At 57.4% G+C, this 22,937-nt stretch overlaps 2 protein-coding genes across 2 annotated transcripts in view; one reads left to right on the top strand and one right to left on the bottom strand.

Annotated features, from left to right (window-relative positions):
* Window positions 1-376: 376 nt before the first annotated feature.
* Window positions 377-11,813, top strand: MPDU1 (mannose-P-dolichol utilization defect 1). Its single transcript, XM_073654592.1, has 7 exons — window positions 377-556; window positions 4,302-4,367; window positions 4,989-5,121; window positions 5,286-5,371; window positions 5,541-5,659; window positions 9,318-9,428; window positions 11,509-11,813. The coding sequence occupies exons 1-7, from the start codon at window positions 478-480 to the stop codon at window positions 11,641-11,643; spliced, it is 729 nt and encodes a 242-aa protein (XP_073510693.1). The 5' UTR covers window positions 377-477; the 3' UTR covers window positions 11,644-11,813.
* Window positions 11,814-13,721: 1,908 nt separating this feature from the next.
* LOC141165479 (C-type natriuretic peptide-like) overlaps window positions 13,722-22,937 on the bottom strand; it is a 62,422-nt gene continuing 53,206 nt past the window's right edge. Inside the window, exons 2-3 of the mRNA XM_073651082.1 lie at window positions 18,349-18,642; window positions 13,722-14,099 (exon numbers count right to left, since the gene is read on the bottom strand). Coding sequence (XP_073507183.1) covers window positions 18,355-18,642 — 288 coding nt within the window. The 3' untranslated portion in view covers window positions 13,722-14,099; window positions 18,349-18,354. The remainder of the gene's footprint in view (window positions 14,100-18,348; window positions 18,643-22,937) is intronic.

The raw sequence follows: 22,937 nt of genomic DNA, 5'->3' as shown, positions 1-22,937 counted from the left end.
GAGTTGTAGGGGCTGCGCACGGTCTATCCGGTCCTGATCCGCCAGTATCGGTGGCAGGCCGGCAGCTCGGGTCCACCGCTGACCAGCAAGGCTCTGGCTCCAGTCACAGAGGTCCAGTCACACTTTTCCCGCCCAAAGTTCTGGAGGCGTGGCCAGGGCTCGGGAGGCGGGGCCAAGGTTCGGGCGTCCTTTCCCGCCTTTTCTTCACAGCAGCGTCGTGTGTTTCTTCACCGTGAGGAGACGAAATTATTCTCCATTTTCCACCCTTCTCATCACGATGTCTCCGCTCCTCTCAGTCACTCAGCTGCCCATAAGGGAGAGAATAAATGTGTGGCTTCATTGTAGAGCATTTAAGCGGAACTGCCTCGACTAATATGGCGGACTGGGGCTGACGGATGTGACGTCAGAGGAGCGGCAGGAGGAAGCAGGAAGAGAAGCTATGACCGGCTGAGCGGTGACCTGCACACACTGGAGACGATGCGGAGCCTGCTGGTCCCGGGGATTCTCCCTGAGCGCTGCTATGACGAGTTCTTCCTCCAGTACAACCTGCTGCACGGTGTGAACAGAACCGAGAGCCCCCAGTGTGCAGCAGACCCCCCGACTGAGGGCAATGAGCCCCCAACGTGCAGCAGACCCCCCCGAACTGAGGGCAATGAGCCCCCAATGTGCAGCAGACCCCCCGGACTGAGGGCACTGAGCCCCCAGTGTGCAGCAGACCCCCCGACTGAGGGCACTGAGCCCCCAGTGTGCAGCAGACCCCCCGACTGAGGGCACTGAGCCCCCAATGTGCAGCAGACCCCCCGACTGAGGGCACTGAGCCCCCGACTGAGGGCAATAAGCCCCCCAATGTGCAGCAGACCCCCCGACTGAGGGCACTGAGCCCCAATGTGCAGCAGACCCCCCGGACTGAGGGCACTGAGCCCCCAATGTGCAGCAGACCCCCCCGGACTGAGGGCAATGAGCCCCCAATGTGCAGCAGACCCCCCCGGACTGAGGGCACTGAGCCCCCAACGTGCAGCAGACCCCCCCGGACTGAGGGCACTGAGCCCCCAATGTGCAGCAGACCCCCCGACTGAGGGCAATGAGCCCCCAATGTGCAGCAGACCCCCCCCCCGACTGAGGGCAATGAGCCCCCAATGTGCAGCAGACCCCCCGACTGAGGGCAATGAGCCTCCAACGTGCAGCAGACCCCCCGACTGAGGGCAATGAGCCCCCAACGTGCAGCAGACCCCCCGACTGAGGGCAATGAGCCCCCAACGTGCAGCAGACCCCCCGACTGAGGGCAATGAGCCCCCAACGTGCAGCAGACCCCCCGACTGAGGGCAATGAGCCCCCAACGTGCAGCAGACCCCCCCGACTGAGGGCACTGAGCCCCCAACGTGCAGCAGACCCCCCGACTGAGGGCACTGAGCCCCCAGTGTGCAGCAGACCCCCCGACTGAGGGCACTGAGCCCCCAGTGTGCAGCAGACCCCCCGACTGAGGGCACTGAGCCCCCAGTGTGCAGCAGACCCCCCGACTGAGGGCACTGAGCCCCCAGTGTGCAGCAGACCCCCCGACTGAGGGCACTGAGCCCCCAGTGTGCAGCAGACCCCCCGACTGAGGGCACTGAGCCCCCAGTGTGCAGCAGACCCCCCGACTGAGGGCACTGAGCCCCCAGTGTGCAGCAGACCCCCCGACTGAGGGCACTGAGCCCCCAGTGTGCAGCAGACCCCCCGACTGAGGGCACTGAGCCCCCAGTGTGCAGCAGACCCCCCGACTGAGGGCACTGAGCCCCCAGTGTGCAGCAGACCCCCCGACTGAGGGCACTGAGCCCCCAGTGTGCAGCAGACCCCCCGACTGAGGGCACTGAGCCCCCAGTGTGCAGCAGACCCCCCGACTGAGGGCACTGAGCCCCCAGTGTGCAGCAGACCCCCCGACTGAGGGCACTGAGCCCCCAGTGTGCAGCAGACCCCCCGACTGAGGGCACTGAGCCCCCAGTGTGCAGCAGACCCCCGACTGAGGGCACTGAGCCCCCGACTGAGGGCAATAAGCCCCCAATGTGCAGCAGACCCCCCGACTGAGGGCAGTGAGCCCCCAATGTGCAGCAGACCCCCCGACTGAGGGCAGTGAGCCCCCAATGTGCAGCAGACCCCCCGACTGAGGGCAGTGAGCCCCCAACGTGCAGCAGACCCCCCGACTGAGGGCAGTGAGCCCCCAACGTGCAGCAGACCCCCCGACTGAGGGCAGTGAGCCCCCAACGTGCAGCAGACCCCCCGACTGAGGGCAGTGAGCCCCCAACGTGCAGCAGACCCCCCCCGACTGAGGGCAGTGAGCCCCCAACGTGCAGCAGACCCCCCCCCGACTGAGGGCAGTGAGCCCCCAACGTGCAGCAGACCCCCCCCCGACTGAGGGCAGTGAGCCCCCAACGTGCAGCAGACCCCCCCCGACTGAGGGCAGTGAGCCCCCAACGTGCAGCAGACCCCCCCCGACTGAGGGCAGTGAGCCCCCAACGTGCAGCAGACCCCCCCCGACTGAGGGCAGTGAGCCCCCAACGTGCAGCAGACCCCCCCCGACTGAGGGCAGTGAGCCCCCAACGTGCAGCAGACCCCCCCCCGACTGAGGGCAGTGAGCCCCCAACGTGCAGCAGACCCCCCCCCCGACTGAGGGCAGTGAGCCCCCAACGTGCAGCAGACCCCCCCCCGACTGAGGGCAGTGAGCCCCCAACGTGCAGCAGACCCCCCCCCCGACTGAGGGCAGTGAGCCCCCAACGTGCAGCAGACCCCCCCCCGACTGAGGGCAGTGAGCCCCCAACGTGCAGCAGACCCCCCCCGACTGAGGGCAGTGAGCCCCCAACGTGCAGCAGACCCCCCCCGACTGAGGGCAGTGAGCCCCCAACGTGCAGCAGACCCCCCCCCCCCCGACTGAGGGCAGTGAGCCCCCAACGTGCAGCAGACCCCCCCCCCCGACTGAGGGCAGTGAGCCCCCAACGTGCAGTAGACCCCCCCCGACTGAGGGCAGTGAGCCCCCAACGTGCAGCAGACCCCCCCCGACTGAGGGCAGTGAGCCCCCAACGTGCAGCAGACCCCCCCCGACTGAGGGCAGTGAGCCCCCAACGTGCAGCAGACCCCCCCCGACTGAGGGCAGTGAGCCCCCAACGTGCAGCAGACCCCCCCCGACTGAGGGCAGTGAGCCCCCAACGTGCAGCAGACCCCCCCCCCCGACTGAGGGCAGTGAGCCCCCAACGTGCAGCAGACCCCCCCCCCGACTGAGGGCAGTGAGCCCCCAACGTGCAGCAGACCCCCCCCGACTGAGGGCAGTGAGCCCCCAACGTGCAGCAGACCCCCCCGACTGAGGGCAGTGAGCCCCCAACGTGCAGCAGACCCCCCCCGACTGAGGGCAGTGAGCCCCCAACGTGCAGCAGACCCCCCCCGACTGAGGGCAGTGAGCCCCCAACGTGCAGCAGACCCCCCCCGACTGAGGGCAGTGAGCCCCCAACGTGCAGCAGACCCCCCCCGACTGAGGGCAGTGAGCCCCCAACGTGCAGCAGACCCCCCCCGACTGAGGGCAATGAGCCCCCAACGTGCAGCAGACCCCCCCCGACTGAGGGCACTGAGCCCCCAACGTGCAGCAGACCCCCCCCCGACTGAGGGCACTGAGCCCCCAACGTGCAGCAGACCCCCCCCCCGACTGAGGGCACTGAGCCCCCAACGTGCAGCAGACCCCCCCCCCCCCGACTGAGGGCACTGAGCCCCCAACGTGCAGCAGACCCCCCCCCGACTGAGGGCACTGAGCCCCCAACGTGCAGCAGACCCCCCCCCGACTGAGGGCACTGAGCCCCCAACGTGCAGCAGACCCCCCCCGACTGAGGGCAATGAGCCCCCAACGTGCAGCAGACCCCTCGACTGAAGGCAATGAGCCCCCCAACGTGCAGCAGACCCCCCCGACTGAGGGGCACCGAGCCCCCAATGTGCAACCATCCCCTCAACTGACAGCAATGAGCCCCCAATATGCTACCAATCTCCCGACTGAGGGGCACTGAGCCCCCAATATGCAACCAACCCCCCGACTGAGGACACTGAGCCCCCAATATGCAACCAACCCCTGCGCTGCAAGCCCCGTCGCGGCCCCCTGCGCTGCAAGCCCCGTCGCGGCCCCCTGCGCTGCGGGCCTCCGTCGCGGCCCCCTGCGCTGCGGGCCCCCGTCGCGGCCCCCTGCGCTGCGGGCCCCTGTCGCTACAACCCCTGTCGCGGGCCCCTGCGCTGCGGCCCCCTGCGCTGCGTCCCCCTCGCTGCCATGTTGCTGATGTTGTTTCTTCTTGCAGTTGATTGTGTGAAGATCCTGATCAGTAAGATCCTGGGGATCGGGATCATCGTCGGCTCCATCCTGGGTGAGTCCTTCACTAGTATGGAGGGTGCGCCCAGCTTAGGGGGGCTCCGCACCCAGGAGGCGCCTCAGTCCTGAGCGCCTGGGCTGTAATCATTAGTCCGGCATGTCCTGGTGATGTCCTCAGTCGGTGCTGTTAGATATGTAAGATGCTGGAGGGGGCTGCTCTATATGACTTGGCTGATGGCAGGGATCATCACTGGGGTGGTGTCGTTGCGGAGGAGGCCGATCATTAACGGGGTGGTGGTGGTGTGGGGACGGCCGATCGTTACCGGGGCGGTGGTGGTGTCATGGGGACGGCCGAAAGTTACTGGGGCGGTGGTGGTGTCATGGGGACGGCCGATCGTTACCGGGGCGGTGGTGGGGTCGGCCGATCGGTACCGGGGCGGTGGTGGTGTCGTGGGGGCGGCCGATCGGTACCGGGGCGGTGGTGGTGTCGTGGGGGCGGCCGATCGGTACTGGGGCGGTGGTGGGGGCGGCCGATCGGTACCGGGGCGGTGGTGGTGTGGTGGGGGCGGCCGATCGGTACCGGGGCAGTGGTGGTGTCGTGGGGGCGGCCGATCGGTACCGGGGCGGTGGTGGTGTCGTGGCTGATGAGACCTTGTGGCTTCCTCTCTGCTCGCAGTGAAGGTGCCGCAGATCGTTAAGATCGTACGCTCCGGGACGGCGGAGGGGCTCAGCTTCAAGTCGGTCCTCCTGGAGCTGCTGGCGCTGTCGGGCACCATGGTGTACAGCATCACCCGTGAGTTCCCCTTCAGGTGAGACGCGTCCCCCATACTCTGAGGTGCTGCAGAAGGCAGCGGGGGGAGGTTTACACCGCGACCGTATCTCAGCTTCTTGGCCCATTATCAGTGCAGTGCTCGGGACCTCTCCCCCTGTTATCAGTGCAGTGCTCGGGACCTCTCCCCTTTGTCTCTTGCAGCTCCTGGGGTGAAGTTCTCTTCCTAATGATACAGACGCTGATCATCGGGTTCCTGATCCAGCATCTCGGAGGACGCACAGCACTGGGTACGGGGCCTCCTCCGCTCTATCCTTTGCCCTCCTCATGTTGGTGCTGGCGCTGTCGCCCCCCCCCCCCCCCAGCGCTATCCCCCTGTACCCCCCCCGCCGGTGCTGCCCCCCCCCCCCCTGGCGCCCTCTCTGTTTCCTGCCTCATCAGCGCCCCCTGTGTTTCTAGGTGTCCTGTTCCTGGCTGTGTACTTCGCTCTGGTGGCGATCCTGCTGTCTCCTGTCATCCCCATGGCCGTCATCACCGCGCTGCAGGCAACCAACATGCCGGCTGTGATCGTCAGCAGGGTGAGTGCAGGACCGAGTAACATCACCCTGCAGGGGGCGGGGTCATAGCTCCCTTCTATCTGTATCACTCTGCAGGGGGCGGGGTCATAGCTCCCTTCTGTCTGTATCACTGTGCAGGGGGTGAGGTCGTAGCTCCCTTCTGTCTGTATCACTCTGCAGGGGGTGGGGTCATAGCTCCCTTCTGTCTGTATCACTCTGCAGGGGGTGGGGTCGTAGCTCCCTTCTGTCTGTATCACTCTGCAGGGGGTGAGGTCGTAGCTCCCTTCTGTCTGTATCACTCTGCAGGGGGTGAGGTCACAGCTCCCTTCTGTCTGTATCACTCTGCAGGGGGTGAGGTCATAGCTCCCTTCTGTCTGTATCACTCTGCAGGGGGTGAGGTCATAGCTCCCTTCTGTCTGTATCACTCTGCAGGGGGTGGGGTCATAGCTCCCTTCTGTCTGTATCACTCTGCAGGGGGTGGGGTCATAGCTCCCTTCTATCTGTATCACTCTGCAGGGGGTGGGGTCGTAGCTCCCTTCTGTCTGTATCACTCTGCAGGGGGTGGGGTCGTAGCTCCCTTCTATCTGTATCACCCTGCAGGGGGTGAGGTCATAGCTCCCTTCTGTCTGTATCTCCCTGCAGGGGGTGAGGTCATAGCTCCCTTCTGTCTGTATCACTCTGCAGGGGGTGAGGTCATAGCTCCCTTCTATCTGTATCACTCTGCAGGGGGTGGGGTCATAGCTCCCTTCTGTCTGTATCACTCTGCAGGGGGTGGGGTCGTAGCTCCCTTCTGTCTGTATCTCTCTGCAGGGGGTGAGGTCATAGCTCCCTTCTGTCTGTATCACTCTGCAGGGGGTGGGGTCATAGCTCCCTTCTGTCTGTATCACTCTGCAGGGGGTGGGGTCATAGCTCCCTTCTGTCTGTATCACTCTGCAGGGGGTGAGGTCATAGCTCCCTTCTGTCTGTATCACTCTGCAGGGGGCGGGGTCATAGCTCCCTTCTGTCTGTATCACTCTGCAGGGGGTGAGGTCATAGCTCCCTTCTGTCTGTATCACTCTGCAGGGGGTGAGGTCATAGCTCCCTTCTGTCTGTATCACTCTGCAGGGGGTGAGGTCATAGCTCCCTTCTGTCTGTATCACTCTGCAGGGGGCGGGGTCATAGCTCCCTTCTGTCTGTATCACTCTGCAGGGGGTGAGGTCATAGCTCCCTTCTGTCTGTATCACTCTGCAGGGGGTGAGGTCATAGCTCCCTTCTATCTGTATCACTCTGCAGGGGGCGAGGTCATAGCTCCCTTCTGTCTGTATCACTCTGCAGGGGGCGAGGTCATAGCTCCCTTCTGTCTGTATCACTCTGCAGGGGGTGGGGTCATAGCTCCCTTCTATCTGTATCACTCTGCAGGGGGTGGGGTCATAGCTCCCTTCTGTCTGTATCTATCTGCAGGGGGTGAGGTCATAGCTCCCTTCTGTCTGTATCACTCTGCAGGGGGTGAGGTCACAGCTCCCTTCTGTCTGTATCACTCTGCAGGGGGTGGGGTCATAGCTCCCTTCTATCTGTATCACTCTGCAGGGGGTGAGGTCATAGCTCTCTTCTATCTGTATCACTCTGCAGGGGGTGAGGTCATAGCTCCCTTCTGTCTGTATCACTCTGCAGGGGGCGGGGTCATAGCTCCCTTCTGTCTGTATCACTCTGCAGGGGGCGGGGTCATAGCTCCCTTCTGTCTGTATCACTCTGCAGGGGGTGGGGTCATAGCTCTCTTCTGTCTGTATCTCTCTGCAGGAGGTGAGGTCATAGCTCCCTTCTATCTGTATCACTCTGCAGGGGGTGAGGTCATAGCTCCCTTCTGTCTGTATCACTCTGCAGGGGGTGAGGTCATAGCTCCCTTCTATCTGTATCACTCTGCAGGGGGTGAGGTCATAGCTCCCTTCTATCTGTATCTCTCTGCAGGGGGTGAGGTCATAGCTCCCTTCTGTCTGTATCACTCTGCAGGGGGTGAGGTCATAGCTCCCTTCTATCTGTATCACTCTGCAGGGGGTGAGGTCATAGCTCCCTTCTATCTGTATCACTCTGCAGGGGGTGAGGTCATAGCTCCCTTCTATCTGTATCTCTCTGCAGGGGGTGAGGTCATAGCTCCCTTCTGTCTGTATCACTCTGCAGGGGGTGAGGTCATAGCTCCCTTCTATCTGTATCACTCTGCAGGGGGTGAGGTCATAGCTCCCTTCTATCTGTATCACTCTGCAGGGGGTGGGGTCATAGCTCCCTTCTATCTGTATCACTCTGCAGGGGGTGAGGTCATAGCTCCCTTCTGTCTGTATCACTCTGCAGGGGGTGAGGTCATAGCTCCCTTCTATCTGTATCACTCTGCAGGGGGTGAGGTCATAGCTCCCTTCTATCTGTATCACTCTGCAGGGGGTGAGGTCATAGCTCCCTTCTGTCTGTATCACTCTGCAGGGGGTGAGGTCATAGCTCCCTTCTATCTGTATCTCTCTGCAGGGGGGGGGTCATAGCTCCCTTCTGTCTGTATCACTCTGCAGGGGGTGAGGTCATAGCTCCCTTCTATCTGTATCACTCTGCAGGGGGTGAGGTCATAGCTCCCTTCTATCTGTATCACTCTGCAGGAGGTGAGGTCATAGCTCCCTTCTATCTGTATCACTCTGCAGGGGGTGGGGTCATAGCTCCCTTCTGTCTGTATCACTCTGCAGGGGGCGGGGTCATAGCTCCCTTCTGTCTGTATCACTCTGCAGGGGGTGGGGTCATAGCTCCCTTCTGTCTGTATCTCTCTGCAGGGGGTGGGGTCATAGCTCCCTTCTGTCTGTATCACTCTGCAGGGGGCGGGGTCATAGCTCCCTTCTATCTGTATCACTCTGCAGGGGGCGGGGTCATAGCTCCCTTCTGTCTGTATCACTCTGCAGGGGGTGAGGTCATAGCTCCCTTCTGTCTGTATCACCCTGCAGGGGGCGGGGTCATAGCTCCCTTCTATCTGTATCACTCTGCAGGGGGTGGGGTCATAGCTCCCTTCTGTCTGTATCACTCTGCAGGGGGCGGGGTCATAGCTCCCTTCTGTCTGTATCACTCTGCAGGGGGCGGGGTCATAGCTCCCTTCTGTCTGTATCACTCTGCAGGGGGTGGGGTCATAGCTCCCTTCTGTCTGTATCACCCTGCAGGGGGTGGGGTCATAGCTCCCTTCTGTCTGTATCACCCTGCAGGGGGTGGGGTCATAGCTCCCTTCTATCTGTATCACTCTGCAGGGGGTGGGGTCATAGCTCCCTTCTGTCTGTATCACTCTGCTGGGGGTGAGGTCATAGCTCCCTTCTGTCTGTATCACCCTGCAGGGGGTGGGGTCATAGCTCCCTTCTGTCTGTATCACCCTGCAGGGGGCGGGGTCATAGCTCCCTTCTATCTGTATCACTCTGCAGGGGGTGGGGTCATAGCTCCCTTCTGTCTGTATCACCCTGCAGGGGGCGGGGTCATAGCTCCCTTCTGTCTGTATCACTCTGCAGGGGGCGGGGTCATAGCTCCCTTCTGTCTGTATCTCTCTGCAGGGGGCGGGGTCATAGCTCCCTTCTGTCTGTATCACTCTGCAGGGGGTGGGGTCATAGCTCCCTTCTGTCTGTATCACCCTGCAGGGGGCGGGGCATCCTCTGTACATTGCTCTGACCTGTCCTTTGTCTCCCTCCTGCAGCTCATACAGGCAGTGACTAACTACAGGAACGGTCACACGGGGCAGCTGTCGGCAGTGACGGTCGCCCTGTTGTTCCTGGGCTCTCTGGCTCGGATATTCACCTCGGTGCAGGTACGGGCTGTGCTGGAGCAATGTCCAGTCTGTGTGTGTATATATGTCATGGCTGAAAGTGTCGGCACCCCTGAGATTGTTCCAGAAAGTGAAGCATTCCTCCCAGAACATGATCACAATCACACACCTTTTCTTATACACAGGTTTATTTCCTCTGTGTGTATTGGAACAACACAAAAATACAGAGAAAAGGGCAAATTGGACAGAATTTCACACAAAACCCCAAAAAGGGTCGGATAAAATTGTTGGCACTTTTCCAAAATTGTGGGTAAATCACTTTGTTTCCAGCGTGTGATGCTCGTTCACACTCACCTGTAACAGGTGTGGACAATATGGAAATCCCACCTGAAACCAGATAAAAAGGGGAGAAGTTGCCTCAATCTCTGCATTGTGTGTGTGTCACACTAAGCATGGAGAACAGAAAGAGGAGAAGAGAACTGTCTGAGGACAAAATTGTTGAACAATATCATAGAATCATAGAATCATAGAATGGTAGAGTTGGAGGGTCCTCCTGGGTCATCTGGTCCTACCCCCGGCTCAAAGCAGGATTCACTAAATCATCTCAGACAGATGTCTGTCCAGCCTCTGTGTGAAGACGTCCATTGAAGGAGAACTCACCACCTCTCAACCTATCAACAATCTTCAGGTTACAAGTCCATCTCCAGAGATCTTCATGTTCCTTTGTCCAAGTTTTGCAACATAATCAAGAAGTTTACAGCCCTTGGCACTGCAGCTAATCTTCCTGGACATGGACGGCAGATACAAATTGATGAACGGTTGCAACGCTGGATAGTCCGGATGGTGGATAAGCCCCAATCAAGTGCCAAAGAAATTCCAGCGTGATCTATCCGTCCACATGAGAATTAAAAAATAAAAAGCTATCACAGGAGACCCCAGAGGACCCCATTGCTGACACAGAGACATAAAAAAGCTAGACTTTAGTGTGCCAAATGTATGAGAGTAGCCAAAATCCTTCTGGGAAAGTGTCTTGTGGACAGATGAGACCAAGATAGAGCTTTTTGGTAAAGCACATCATTGTACTGTTTACTGAAAACGGAATGAGGCCTACAAAGAAAAAAACACTGCACCTACAGTCAGATATGGTGGAGGGTCACAGATGTCTTGGGGTTGTTTGCCTCCTCTGGCACTGGGGGCCTTGACTGTGTGCAAGGCATCATGAAATCTGAAGATCATCAAAGGATTCTGGTTGGCAATGTAGTAACCATTATTAGAGAGCTGGGTGTGCGTCCTAGGTCAAGGGTCTTCCAGACTTCAAGAAGCCCCCAGAAATGGATGGAAACAAAACGCTGGAGAGATGTGAAGTGGCAGCAATGAGTCCGGATCTAAATCCCATTGATCACCTGTGCAGAGATCTTACAATGGCTGTTGGGAGAAGACGTCTTCACATATGAGACCCGGAGACCCCAGCTGAGGAGTGAGGCGAGTCCCCGAGACCCCAGCCGAGGAGGGGGGCGGGTCCCCGAGACCCCAGCTGAGGAGTGAGGCGAGTCCCCGAGACCCCAGCTGAGGAGTGAGGCGAGTCCCCGAGACCCCAGCTGAGGAGTGAGGCGAGTCCCCGAGACCCCAGCTGAGGAGTGAGGCGGGTCCCCGAGACCCCAGCTGAGGAGTGAGGCGAGTCCCCGAGACCCCAGCTGAGGAGTGAGGCGAGACCCCAGCTGAGGAGTGAGGCGAGTCCCCGAGACCCCAGCTGAGGAGTGAGGCGAGTCCCCGAGACCCCAGCTGAGGAGTGAGGCGCTGATGGTTATAGGAAGCGACTGATTGCAGGGATTTATTCCACAGGGCGCAACCGAATAGTCAGGAGGGGAAACAATTGTGTCCGGACCATGTTTGGGGTTTATGTGACATTATCTCCTATTTGCCTTTTTCCTCAGTTTTTCTTTGTGTTGTTTAAATGCACAAAAAGGAAATAATCCCGTGTGATTGTGATCATGTTCTGGGGGGAACGCTTCATTTTCTGGAACAATCTCAGGGGTGCCGACACTATCGGCCATGACTGCTCATGTGGTGTGGACGGGGCCGGGCTGCGCTCACTGACCTGGCACTTTTATCCCCCCGGCAGGAGACTGGAGACCCCCTGATGTCTCTCACATACGTCGTGTCTTCTGCATGTAATGGACTGATATTCTCTCAGCTCCTTTACTACTGGAACGTCAGCTCTGCGGCCGACAAGAAGAAGAAAAAGAAGAAAAAGTGATGCGTCTACTGACCGTTCCCACCCTCTGCGTTCATCCTCTCGCCGCCCGCGGCTCCTGGACCTGCCCGCGGCTCCTGGACCTGCCCGCGGCTCCTGGACCTGCCCGCGGCTCCTGGACTCGCCCGCTTCTGCACAATCTCCATCATTCCAATAAAGTCTCTTTATTTTTAGTTTTGGTTCTTGGTGTCTCTTTCCGGTGTGGTCATCCTGGGCAAGAGGAGCTGCCTCGGCCCCTGGACCCCCGGGCAGTGGATGGGCCGCACCATGTGAGCGCAGAGTCTCCATGATCTCTGCTTTATTCTCCAGTCCCATCTGGAGCTGCATTCACAGTTCAGCTGCTCCTTGTACAGAGCGTATTACCTACACTTAAAGGGGTTTTCCCACAAACAAAAGTTGATTTTAATCAATTGTTCTTGGAATAATAATAACTTCCACAATTAGATGTGATTAAATAAAATATTCCTGTGCTGAGATAATCTGATAAATGTCCCCTGCTGTGTATTGTGTAATGGTTGTGTGTGACCATACAGGAGCATGGTCTGATCATACCACATCTCCTGGGCAGGGGGGGACGCAAAAGAGTATACAGATAATACAGCAGGGGATCACAGCTGATTCTTACTGTGAGGTAAAACATTTCCTGACTGTCTTTAATCAATGTTTTACTTCATAGAAAGAATCAGCTGTGATCCCGGCTGTCCTGCCTGTAGACTCTCCCACCTCCCTCCCCGGCTGTCCTGCCTGTAGACTCTCCCGCCTCCCTCCCCTGCCCAGGAGATGTGGTATGATCAGACCATGCTCCTGTATGGTCAGACACAACCATTACACAATACACAGCAGGGGACATTTATCAGATTATCTCAGCACAGGAACATTTTATTTAATCACATCTAATTGTGGAAGTTATTATTATTCCAAGAACAATTGATTAAAATCAACTTTTGTTTGTGGGAAAACCCCTTTAACTACAGAGTATGACAAGAGGACAAGACCTGATGGAAAAGCAGAAGTGTGACTGCAGCTCTGGAGGATAAGAGATGATCAGAAGTGTGACTGCAGCTCTGGAGGATAAGAGATGATCAGAAGTGTGACTGCAGCTCTGGAGGATTAGAGATGGTCAGAAGTGTGACTGCAGCTCTGGAGGATTAGAGATGATCAGAAGTGTGACTGCAGCTCTGGAGGATTAGAGATGATCAGAAGTGTGACTGCAGCTCTGGAGGATAAGAGATGATCAGAAGTGTGACTGCAGCTCTGGAGGATAAGAGATGATCAGAAGTGTGACTGCAGCTCCGGAGGATAAGAGATGATCAGAAGTGTGACTGCAGCTCCGGAGAATAAGAGATGATCAGAAGTGTGACTGCAGTTCTGGAGGATAAGAGATGATCAGAAGTGTGACTGCAGCTCTGGAGGATAAGAGATGATCAGAAGTGTGACTGCAGCTCCGGAGGATAAGAGATGATCAGAAGTGTGACTGCAGCTCCGGAGGATAAGAGATGATCAGAAGTGTGACTGCAGCTCCGGAGGATAAGAGATGATCAGAATTGTGACTGCTGCTCTGGAGGATAAGAGATGATCAGAAGTGTGACTGCAGCTCTGGAGGATTAGAGATGATCAGAAGTGTGACTGCAGCTCTGGAGGATTAGAGATGATCAGAAGTGTGACTGCAGCTCTGGAGGATTAGAGATGATCAGAAGTGTGACTGCAGCTCTGGAGGATAAGAGATGATCAGAAGTGTGACTGCAGCTCCGGAGGATAAGAGATGATCAGAAGTGTGACTGCAGCTCCGGAGGATAAGAGATGATCAGAAGTGTGACTGCAGCTCTGGAGGATAAGAGATGATCAGAAGTGTGATTGCAGCTCTGGAGGATTAGACATGAATTGAGTGTGTTGTGTGTGCACGCAGCAGATGTCCTGACGTGAATTTTGACCTCAAGCGTTTCCTGCTGCGTACTGAGAACGGGAGGTGTCGAGCCGCAGCGTTTCTATGAGGCGCTCTGCACGTTTGGCCGGGGTGATGGGAGCCTCCGCTGTCATACACTGTCCCCTCTCTGTGACACAATGATGAGAGTATGCACATGTGATATGAGGTGTCTGTTTTATTAGCACTCTAGGTGGAGCCCCCGATGGTGGGGGTCTGTCATCACACACAGCAGGAGGGGGGATATTTTATTACAGGAGCAAAGCTTTCTCCTCTGTCTGTGTAAAGTTCCTCCTGGGCGCCGTGCTGCAGCTTCACTCGATCTTCGGCAGCGAGCGCGTCTCCCAGGAGGCAGCACCGGACCGGCGAAACGTCTATACATCAAATACTAGGACAGCTTCTCTCCCTCCGGGCGGAGGTCGTCGGGTGCAGGTGGGGGGTTCGTTCCGTTGCATTTACATTCTCAGTTGTAGAGACTGCGGTCAGGGGAGGGGGTGAAGATCTTCATCCCAAACTGGGAATCGTTACTGCTCAACACCTAGAGGATCCAAGAAAAGAAGTGTCAGCTCTGATACAATCAAGCTGGTCAACTATACCAGTGGAAGGATCATGAAGTGGTGGTGTAACCCGGTGTATGGATTGTGTAGAGCCGGCTGGTGTAACCCGGTGTATGGATTGTGTAGAGCCGGCTGGTGTAACTCGGTGTATGGATTGTGAAGAGCCGGCTGATGTAACCCGGTGTATGGATTGTGTAGAGCGGGCTGGTGTAACCCGGTGTATGGATTGTGTAGAGCGGGCTGGTGTAACCCGGTGTATGGATTGTGTAGAGCGGGCTGGTGTAACCCGGTGTATGGATTGTGAAGAGCCGGCTGATGTAACCCGGTGTATGGATTGTGAAGAGCCGGCTGATGTAACCCGGTGTATGGATTGTGTAGAGCGGGCTGGTGTAACCCGGTGTATGGATTGTGAAGAGCCGGCTGGTGTAACCCGGTGTATGGATTGTGTAGAGCGGGCTGGTGTAACCCGGTGTATGGATTGTGTAGAGCGGGCTGGTGTAACCCGGTGTATGGATTGTGTAGAGCCGGCTGGTGTAACCCGGTGTATGGATTGTGTAGAGCCGGCTGGTGTAACCCGGTGTATGGATTGTGTAGAGCCGGCTGGTGTAACCCGGTGTATGGATTGTGAAGAGCCGGCTGGTGTAACCCGGTGTATGGATTGTGTAGAGCGGGCTGGTGTAACCCGGTGTATGGATTGTGTAGAGCGGGCTGGTGTAACCCGGTGTATGGATTGTGATGAGCTGGCTGCTGTAACCCGGTGTATGGATTGTGATGAGCTGGCTGCTGTAACCCGGTGTATGGATTGTACAGAGCTGGCTGCTGTAACCCGGTGTATGGATTGTACAGAGCTGGCTGCTGTAACCCGGTGTATGGATTGTGTAGAGCCGGCTGGTGTAACCCAGTGTATGGATTGTGTAGAGCGGGCTGGTGTAACCCAGTGTATGGATTGTGAAGAGCCGGCTGGTGTAACCCAGTGTATGGATTGTGTAGAGCGGGCTGGTGTAACCCAGTGTATGGATTGTACAGAGCTGGCTGGTGTAACCCGGTGTATGGATTGTGAAGAGTGGGCTGGGGTAACCCGATGTATGGATTGTGTAGAGCTGGCTGCTGTAACCCGGTGTATGGATTGTACAGAGCTGGCTGCTGTAACCCGGTGTATGGATTGTGATGAGCTGGCTGCTGTAACCCGGTGTATGGATTGTGATGAGCTGGCTGCTGTAACCCGGTGTATGGATTGTGATGAGCTGGCTGCTGTAACCCGGTGTATGGATTGTGATGAGCTGGCTGCTGTAACCCGGTGTATGGATTGTGATGAGCTGGCTGCTGTAACCCGGTGTATGGATTGTGATGAGCTGGCTGCTGTAACCCGGTGTATGGATTGTACAGAGCTGGCTGCTGTAACCCGGTGTATGGATTGTGTAGAGCCGGCTGGTGTAACCCGGTGTATGGATTGTGTAGAGCCGGCTGGTGTAACCCAGGGTATGGATTGTGTAGAGCGGGCTGGTGTAACCCAGTGTATGGATTGTGAAGAGCCGGCTGGTGTAACCCAGTGTATGGATTGTACAGAGCGGGCTGGTGTAACCCGGTGTATGGATTGTACAGAGCTGGCTGGTGTAACCCGGTGTATGGATTGTGAAGAGTGGGCTGGGGTAACCCGATGTATGGATTGTGTAGAGCTGGCTGCTGTAACCCGGTGTATGGATTGTACAGAGCTGGCTGCTGTAACCCGGTGTATGGATTGTACAGAGCTGGCTGCTGTAACCCGGTGTATGGATTGTACAGAGCTGGCTGCTGTAACCCGGTGCATGGACTGTACAGAGCTGGCTGCTGTAACCCGGTGTATGGACTGTACAGAGCTGGCTGCTGTAACCCGGTGTATGGACTGTACAGAGCTGGCTGCTGTAACCCGGTGTATGGACTGTACAGAGCTGGCTGCTGTAACCCGGTGTATGGACTGTACAGAGCTGGCTGCTGTAACCCGGTGCATGGACTGTACAGAGCTGGCTGCTGTAACCCGGTGCATGGATTGTACAGAGCTGGCTGCTGTAACCCGGTGTATGGATTGTACAGAGCTGACTGCTGTAACCCGGTGTATGGATTGTACAGAGCTGGCTGCTGTAACCCGGTGTATGAATTGTACAGAGCTGGCTGCTGTAACCCGGTGCATGGATTGTACAGAGCTGGCTGCTGTAACCCGGTGTATGAATTGTACAGAGCTGGCTGCTGTAACCCGGTGCATGGATTGTACAGAGCTGGCTGCTGTAACCCGGTGCATGGATTGTACAGAGCTGGCTGCTGTAACCCGGTGCATGGATTGTACAGAGCTGGCTGCTGTAACCCGGTGTATGGATTGTACAGAGCTGGCTGCTGTAACCCGGTGTATGGACTGTACAGAGCTGGCTGCTGTAACCTGGTGCATGGATTGTACAGAGCTGGCTGCTGTAACCCGGTGCATGGATTGTACAGAGCTGGCTGCTGTAACCCGGTGCATGGATTGTGAAGAGCCGGCTGATGTAACCCGGTGTATGGATTGTACAGAGCTGGCTGCTGTAACCCGGTGTATGGATTGTGTAGAGCCGGCTGGTGTAACCCAGTGTATGGATTGTGTAGAGCGGGCTGGTGTAACCCAGTGTATGGATTGTGAAGAGCCGGCTGGTGTAACCCAGTGTATGGATTGTGTAGAGCGGGCTGGTGTAACCCAGTGTATGGATTGTACAGAGCTGGCTGGTGTAACCCGGTGTATGGATTGTGAAGAGTGGGCTGGGGTAACCCGATGTATGGATTGTGTAGAGCTGGCTGCTGTAACCCGGTGTATGGATTGTACAGAGCTGGCTGCTGTAACCCGGTGTATGGATTGTGATGAGCTGGCTGCTGTAACCCGGTGTATGGATTGTGATGAGCTGGCTGCTGTAACCCGGTGTATGGATTGTGATGAGCTGGCTGCTGTAACCCGGTGTATGGATTGTGATGAGCTGGCTGCTGTAACCCGGTGTATGGATTGTGATGAGCTGGCTGCTGTAACCCGGTGTATGGATTGTACAGAGCTGGCTGCTGTAACCCGGTGTATGGATTGTGTAGAGCCGGCTGGTGTAACCCGGTGTATGGATTGTGTAGAGCCGGCTGGTGTAACCCAGTGTATGGATTGTGTAGAGCGGGCTGGTGTAACCCAGTGTATGGATTGTGAAGAGCCGGCTGGTGTAACCCAGTGTATGGATTGTACAGAGCGGGCTGGTGTAACCCGGTGTATGGATTGTACAGAGCTGGCTGGTGTAACCCGGTGTATGGATTGTGAAGAGTGGGCTGGGGTAACCCGATGTATGGATTGTGTAGAGCTGGCTGCTGTAACCCGGTGTATGGATTGTACAGAGCTGGCTGCTGTAACCCGGTGTATGGATTGTACAGAGCTGGCTGCTGTAACCCGGTGTATGGATTGTACAGAGCTGGCTGCTGTAACCCGGTGTATGGATTGTACAGAGCTGGCTGCTGTAACCCGGTGCATGGACTGTACAGAGCTGGCTGCTGTAACCCGGTGTATGGACTGTACAGAGCTGGCTGCTGTAACCCGGTGCATGGATTTTACAGAGCTGACTGCTGTAACCCGGTGTATGGACTGTACAGAGCTGGCTGCTGTAACCCGGTGTGTGGATTGTACAGAGCTGGCTGCTGTAACCCGGTGTATGGACTGTACAGAGCTGGCTGCTGTAACCCGGTGTATGGACTGTACAGAGCTGGCTGCTGTAACCCGGTGCATAGATTTTACAGAGCTGGCTGCTGTAACCCGGTGTATGGATTGTACAGAGCTGACTGCTGTAACCCGGTGCATGGATTGTACAGAGCTGGCTGCTGTAACCCGGTGCATGGACTGTACAGAGCTGGCTGCTGTAACCCGGTGCATGGACTGTACAGAGCTGGCTGCTGTAACCCGGTGCATGGACTGTACAGAGCTGGCTGCTGTAACCCGGTGTATGCGGCATGTAGCCTGGAGTGTAGTACGGCGGTGCAGGAGGCTAGGCTCGGATAAACCACAGAGGCCATGTGATATTCACGATAGTAAAGATACTAACACATAAGACCCCAGGAGCGTCTGTTGCTGGTTGTCCCCCTGGACACGAGACGGTATTTATTGGTTCCCACCTCCCCCAGTCGATATTGAGGCCGGGCCAGCAGCAGCTCTGGCGCCCTCTACAGGCGGGGGGCAGTATGCGGGGGTCATGGTGGGGGGTCACTCACCGGGTGTCAGCAGCCTAATCCGCTCATGCTTCCTATCCGTTCCAGCTTCATCCCAAAACACCCGCGGCTGCTGCCGGATTTCTTTGTGCGACCTCGAAATTTTTTCTGGTTGTTCATGAAATCGCTGAAGAGCCGGAGCCAAGCGCGGTTGGGGGGCACCTGGGCCGAATCTGGGGTCAGCAGGGCGTCCCGAGGACGAGGCCCGGAGGGAGGAACGCCCAACTCTTCCATCGTGTCCAGGAGAGTCTGCTCCTCCGAGGACGAGAGGTCGTGTGATAGGAGGTCAATGAGAGACTGCAGAGACCGAGGGAAGAGACAGCAGAGACCCGGAGGTGTCAGCACAGGCCCTGCTCTATGTATACACCTCCTCCCCGTATACACCTCCTCCCCGTATACACCTCCTCCCCGTATACACCTCCTCCCCGTATACACTACACGCCTCCTCCCCGTATACACCTCCTCCCCGTATACACTACACACCTTCTCCCCGTATACACCTCCTCCCCGTATACACTACACGCCTCCTCCCCGTATACACTACACGCCTCCTCCCCGTATACACCTCCTCTCCGTATACACCTCCTCCCCGTATACACCTCCTCCCCGTATACACTACACACCTCCTCCCCGTATACACTACACACCTCCTCCCCGAATACACTACACACCTCCTCCCCGAATACACTACACGCCTCCTCCCCGTATACACCTCCCCGTATACACTACACGCCTCCTCCCCGTATACACCTCCCCGTATACACTACACACCTCCTCCCCGTATACACCTCCCCGTATACACTACACACCTTCTCCCCGTATACACCTCCTCCCCGTATACACTACACGCCTCCTCCCCGTATACACTACACGCCTCCTCCCCGTATACACCTCCTCTCCGTATACGCCTCCTCCCCGTATACACTACACGCCTCCTCCCCGTATACACTACACACCTCCTCCCCGTATACACTACACGCCTCCTCCCCGTATACACCTCCTCCCCGTATACACTACACACCTCCTCCCCGTATACACTACACACCTCCTCCCCGTATACACTACACACCTCCTCCCCGAATACACTACACGCCTCCTCCCCGTATACACCTCCCCGTATACACTACACGCCTCCTCCCCGTATACACCTCCCCGTATACACTACACACCTCCTCCCCGTATACACTACACGCCTCCTCCCCGTATACACCTCCTCCCCGTATACACCTCCTCCCCGTATACACTACACGCCTCCTCCCCGTATACACCTCCTCCCCGTATACACTACACACCTCCTCCCCGTATACACCTCCTCCCCGTATACACTACACACCTCCTCCCCGTATACACTACACGCCTCCTCCCCGCATACACCACCCCGCATACACCTCCTCCCCGTATACACCTCCTCCCCGTATACACCTCCTCCCCGTATACACTACACGCCTCCTCCCCGTATACACCTCCTCCCCGTATACACCTCCTCCCTGTATACACTACAGGCCTCCTCCCTGTATACACCTCCCCGTATACACTACACGCCTCCTCCCCGTATACACCTCCTCCCCGTATACACTACACACCTCCTCCCCGTATACACCTCCTCCCCGTATACACTACACACCTCCTCCCCGTATACACTACACACCTCCTCCCTATATACACTACACGCCTCTTCCCCGTATACACCTCCCTGTATACACTACACGCCTCCTCCCCGTATACACTACACACCTCCTCCCCGTATACACTACACGCCTCCTCCCCGTATACACCTCTTCCCCGTATACACTACACGCCTCCTCCCCGTATACACCTCCTCCCCGTATACACTACACACCTCCTCCCCGTATACACTACACACCTCCTCCCTGTATACACTACACGCCTCCTCCCCGTATACACCTCCCCGTATACACTACACGCCTCCTCCCCGTATACACCTCCCCGTATACACTACACACCTCCTCCCCGTATACACCTCCTCCCCGCATACACCTCCCTGTATACACTACACGCCTGCGCCCCGTATACACCTCCCCGTATACACTACACGCCTCCTCCCCGTATACACCTCCTCCCCGTATACACCTCCTCCCCATATACACTACACGCCTCCTCCCCGTATACACTACACGCCTCCTCCCCGTATACACTACACACCTTCTCCCCGTATACACTACACGCCTCTCTCCGTATACACCTCCTCCCTGTATACACTACACGCCTCCTCCCCGTATACACCTCCTCCCCGTATACACCTCCTCCCCGTATACACCTCCTCCCTGTATACACCTCCTCCCCGTATAAACTACACGCCTCCTCCCCGTATACATCTCCCCGTATACACCTCCTCCCCGTATACACTACATGCCTCCTCCCCGTATACACCTCCTCCCCGTATACACCTCCTCCCCATATACACTACACGCCTCCTCCCCGTATACACTACACGCCTCCTCCCCGTATACACTACACACCTTCTCCCCGTATACACTACACGCCTCTCTCCGTATACACCTCCTCCCCGTATACACTACACGCCTCCTCCCCGTATACAGCTCCTCCCCGTATACACTACACGCCTCCTCCCCATATACACCTCCTCCCCGTATACACCTCCTCCCCGTATACACTACACGCCTCCTCCCCGTATACACCTCCTCCCCGTATACACCTCCTCCCCGTATACACTACACGCCTCCTCCCCATATACACCTCCTCCCCGTATACACCTCCTCCCCGTATACACTACACGCCTCGTCCCCGTATACACCTCCCTGTATACACTACACGCCTCCTCCCCTTATACACCTCCTCCCCTTATACACCTCCTCCCCTTATACACCTCCTCCCCGTATACACCTCCTCCCCGTATACACTGTACACACCTCCTCCCCGTATACACTACACGCCTCCTCCCCTTATACACCTCCTCCCCGTATACACCTCCTCCCCGTATACACTACATGCCTCCTCCCCGTATACACCTCCTCCCCGTATACACTGTATACACCTCCTCCCCGTATACACTACACGCCTCCTCCCCGTATACATCTCCTCCCCGTATACACTACATGCCTCCTCCCCGTACACACCTCCTCCCCGCATACACCTCCTCCCCGTATACACTACACGCCTCCTCCCCGTATACACCTCCTCCCCGTATACACTACACACCTCCTCCCCTTATACACCTCCTTCCCGTATACACTACATGCCTCCTCCCCGTATACACCTCCTCCCCGTATACACTACACACCTCCTCCCCGTATACACTGTGCACGCCTCCTCCCCGTATACACCTCCTCCCCGTATACACTACACGCCTCCTCCCCGTATACACCTCCTCCCCGTATACACTACATGCCTCCTCCCCGTATACACCTCCTCCCCGTATACACTACACGCCTCCTCCCCGTATACACCTCCTCCCCGTATACACCTCCCTGTATACACTACACGCCTCCTCCCCGTATACACCTCCTCCCCGTATACACTACACACCTCCTCCCCGTATACACCTCCTCCCCGTATACACTACACACCTCCTCCCCGTATACACCTCCTCCCCGTATACACGACACACCTCCTCCCCGTATACACCTCCTCCCCGTATACACTACACACCTCCTCCCCGTATACACCTCCTCCCCGTATACACTACACACCTCCTCCCCGGATACACTACACACCTCCTCCCCGTATACACTGTACACACCTCCTCCCCGTATACACTGTACACACCTCCTCCCCGTATACACTACACGCCTCCTCCCCATATACACCTCCTCCCCGTATACACTACACGCCTCCTCCCCATATACACCTCCTCCCCGTATACACTACACACCTCCTCCCCGAATACACCTCCTCCCCGTATACACTACATGCCACCTCCCCGTATACACCTCCTCCCCGTATACACCTCCTCCCCGTATACACCTCCTCCCCGTATACACCTCCTCCCCGTACACACCTCCTCCCCGTACACACCTCCTCCCCGTACACACCTCCTCCCCGTACACACCTCCTCCCCGTATACACCTCCTCCCCGTATACACCTCCTCCCCGTACACACCTCCTCCCCGTATACACCTCCTCCCCGTATACACTACACGCCTCCTCCCCATATACACCTCCTCCCCGTATACACCTCCTCCCCGTATACACTACACGCCTCCTCCCCGAATACACCTCCTCCCCGTATACACTACATGCCACCTCCCCGTATACACCTCCTCCCCGTACACACCTCCTCCCCGTACACACCTCCTCCCCGTACACACCTCCTCCCCGTACACACCTCCTCCCCGTACACACCTCCTCCCCGTACACACCTCCTCCCCGTACACACCTCCTCCCCGTACACACCTCCTCCCCGTATACACCTCCTCCCCGTATACACCTCCTCCCCGAATACACCTCCTCCCCGTATACACTACATGCCTCCTCCCCGTATACACCTCCTCCCCGTATACACCTCCTCCCCGTATACACCTCCTCCCCGTACACACCTCCTCCCCGTACACACCTCCTCCCCGTACACACCTCCTCCCCATATACACCTCCTCCCCGTATACACCTCCTCC

Source organism: Phyllobates terribilis, unplaced genomic scaffold (genome assembly GCF_046119375.1).
Source record: "Phyllobates terribilis strain yellow unplaced genomic scaffold, ASM4611937v1 Scaffold_11__3_contigs__length_659146591, whole genome shotgun sequence".
In the NCBI taxonomy this organism is placed as follows: domain Eukaryota; kingdom Metazoa; phylum Chordata; class Amphibia; order Anura; family Dendrobatidae; genus Phyllobates; species Phyllobates terribilis.
The sequence above is the reverse complement of the archived record's forward strand: the minus strand, read 5'-3'. Positions and strand labels throughout refer to the sequence as shown.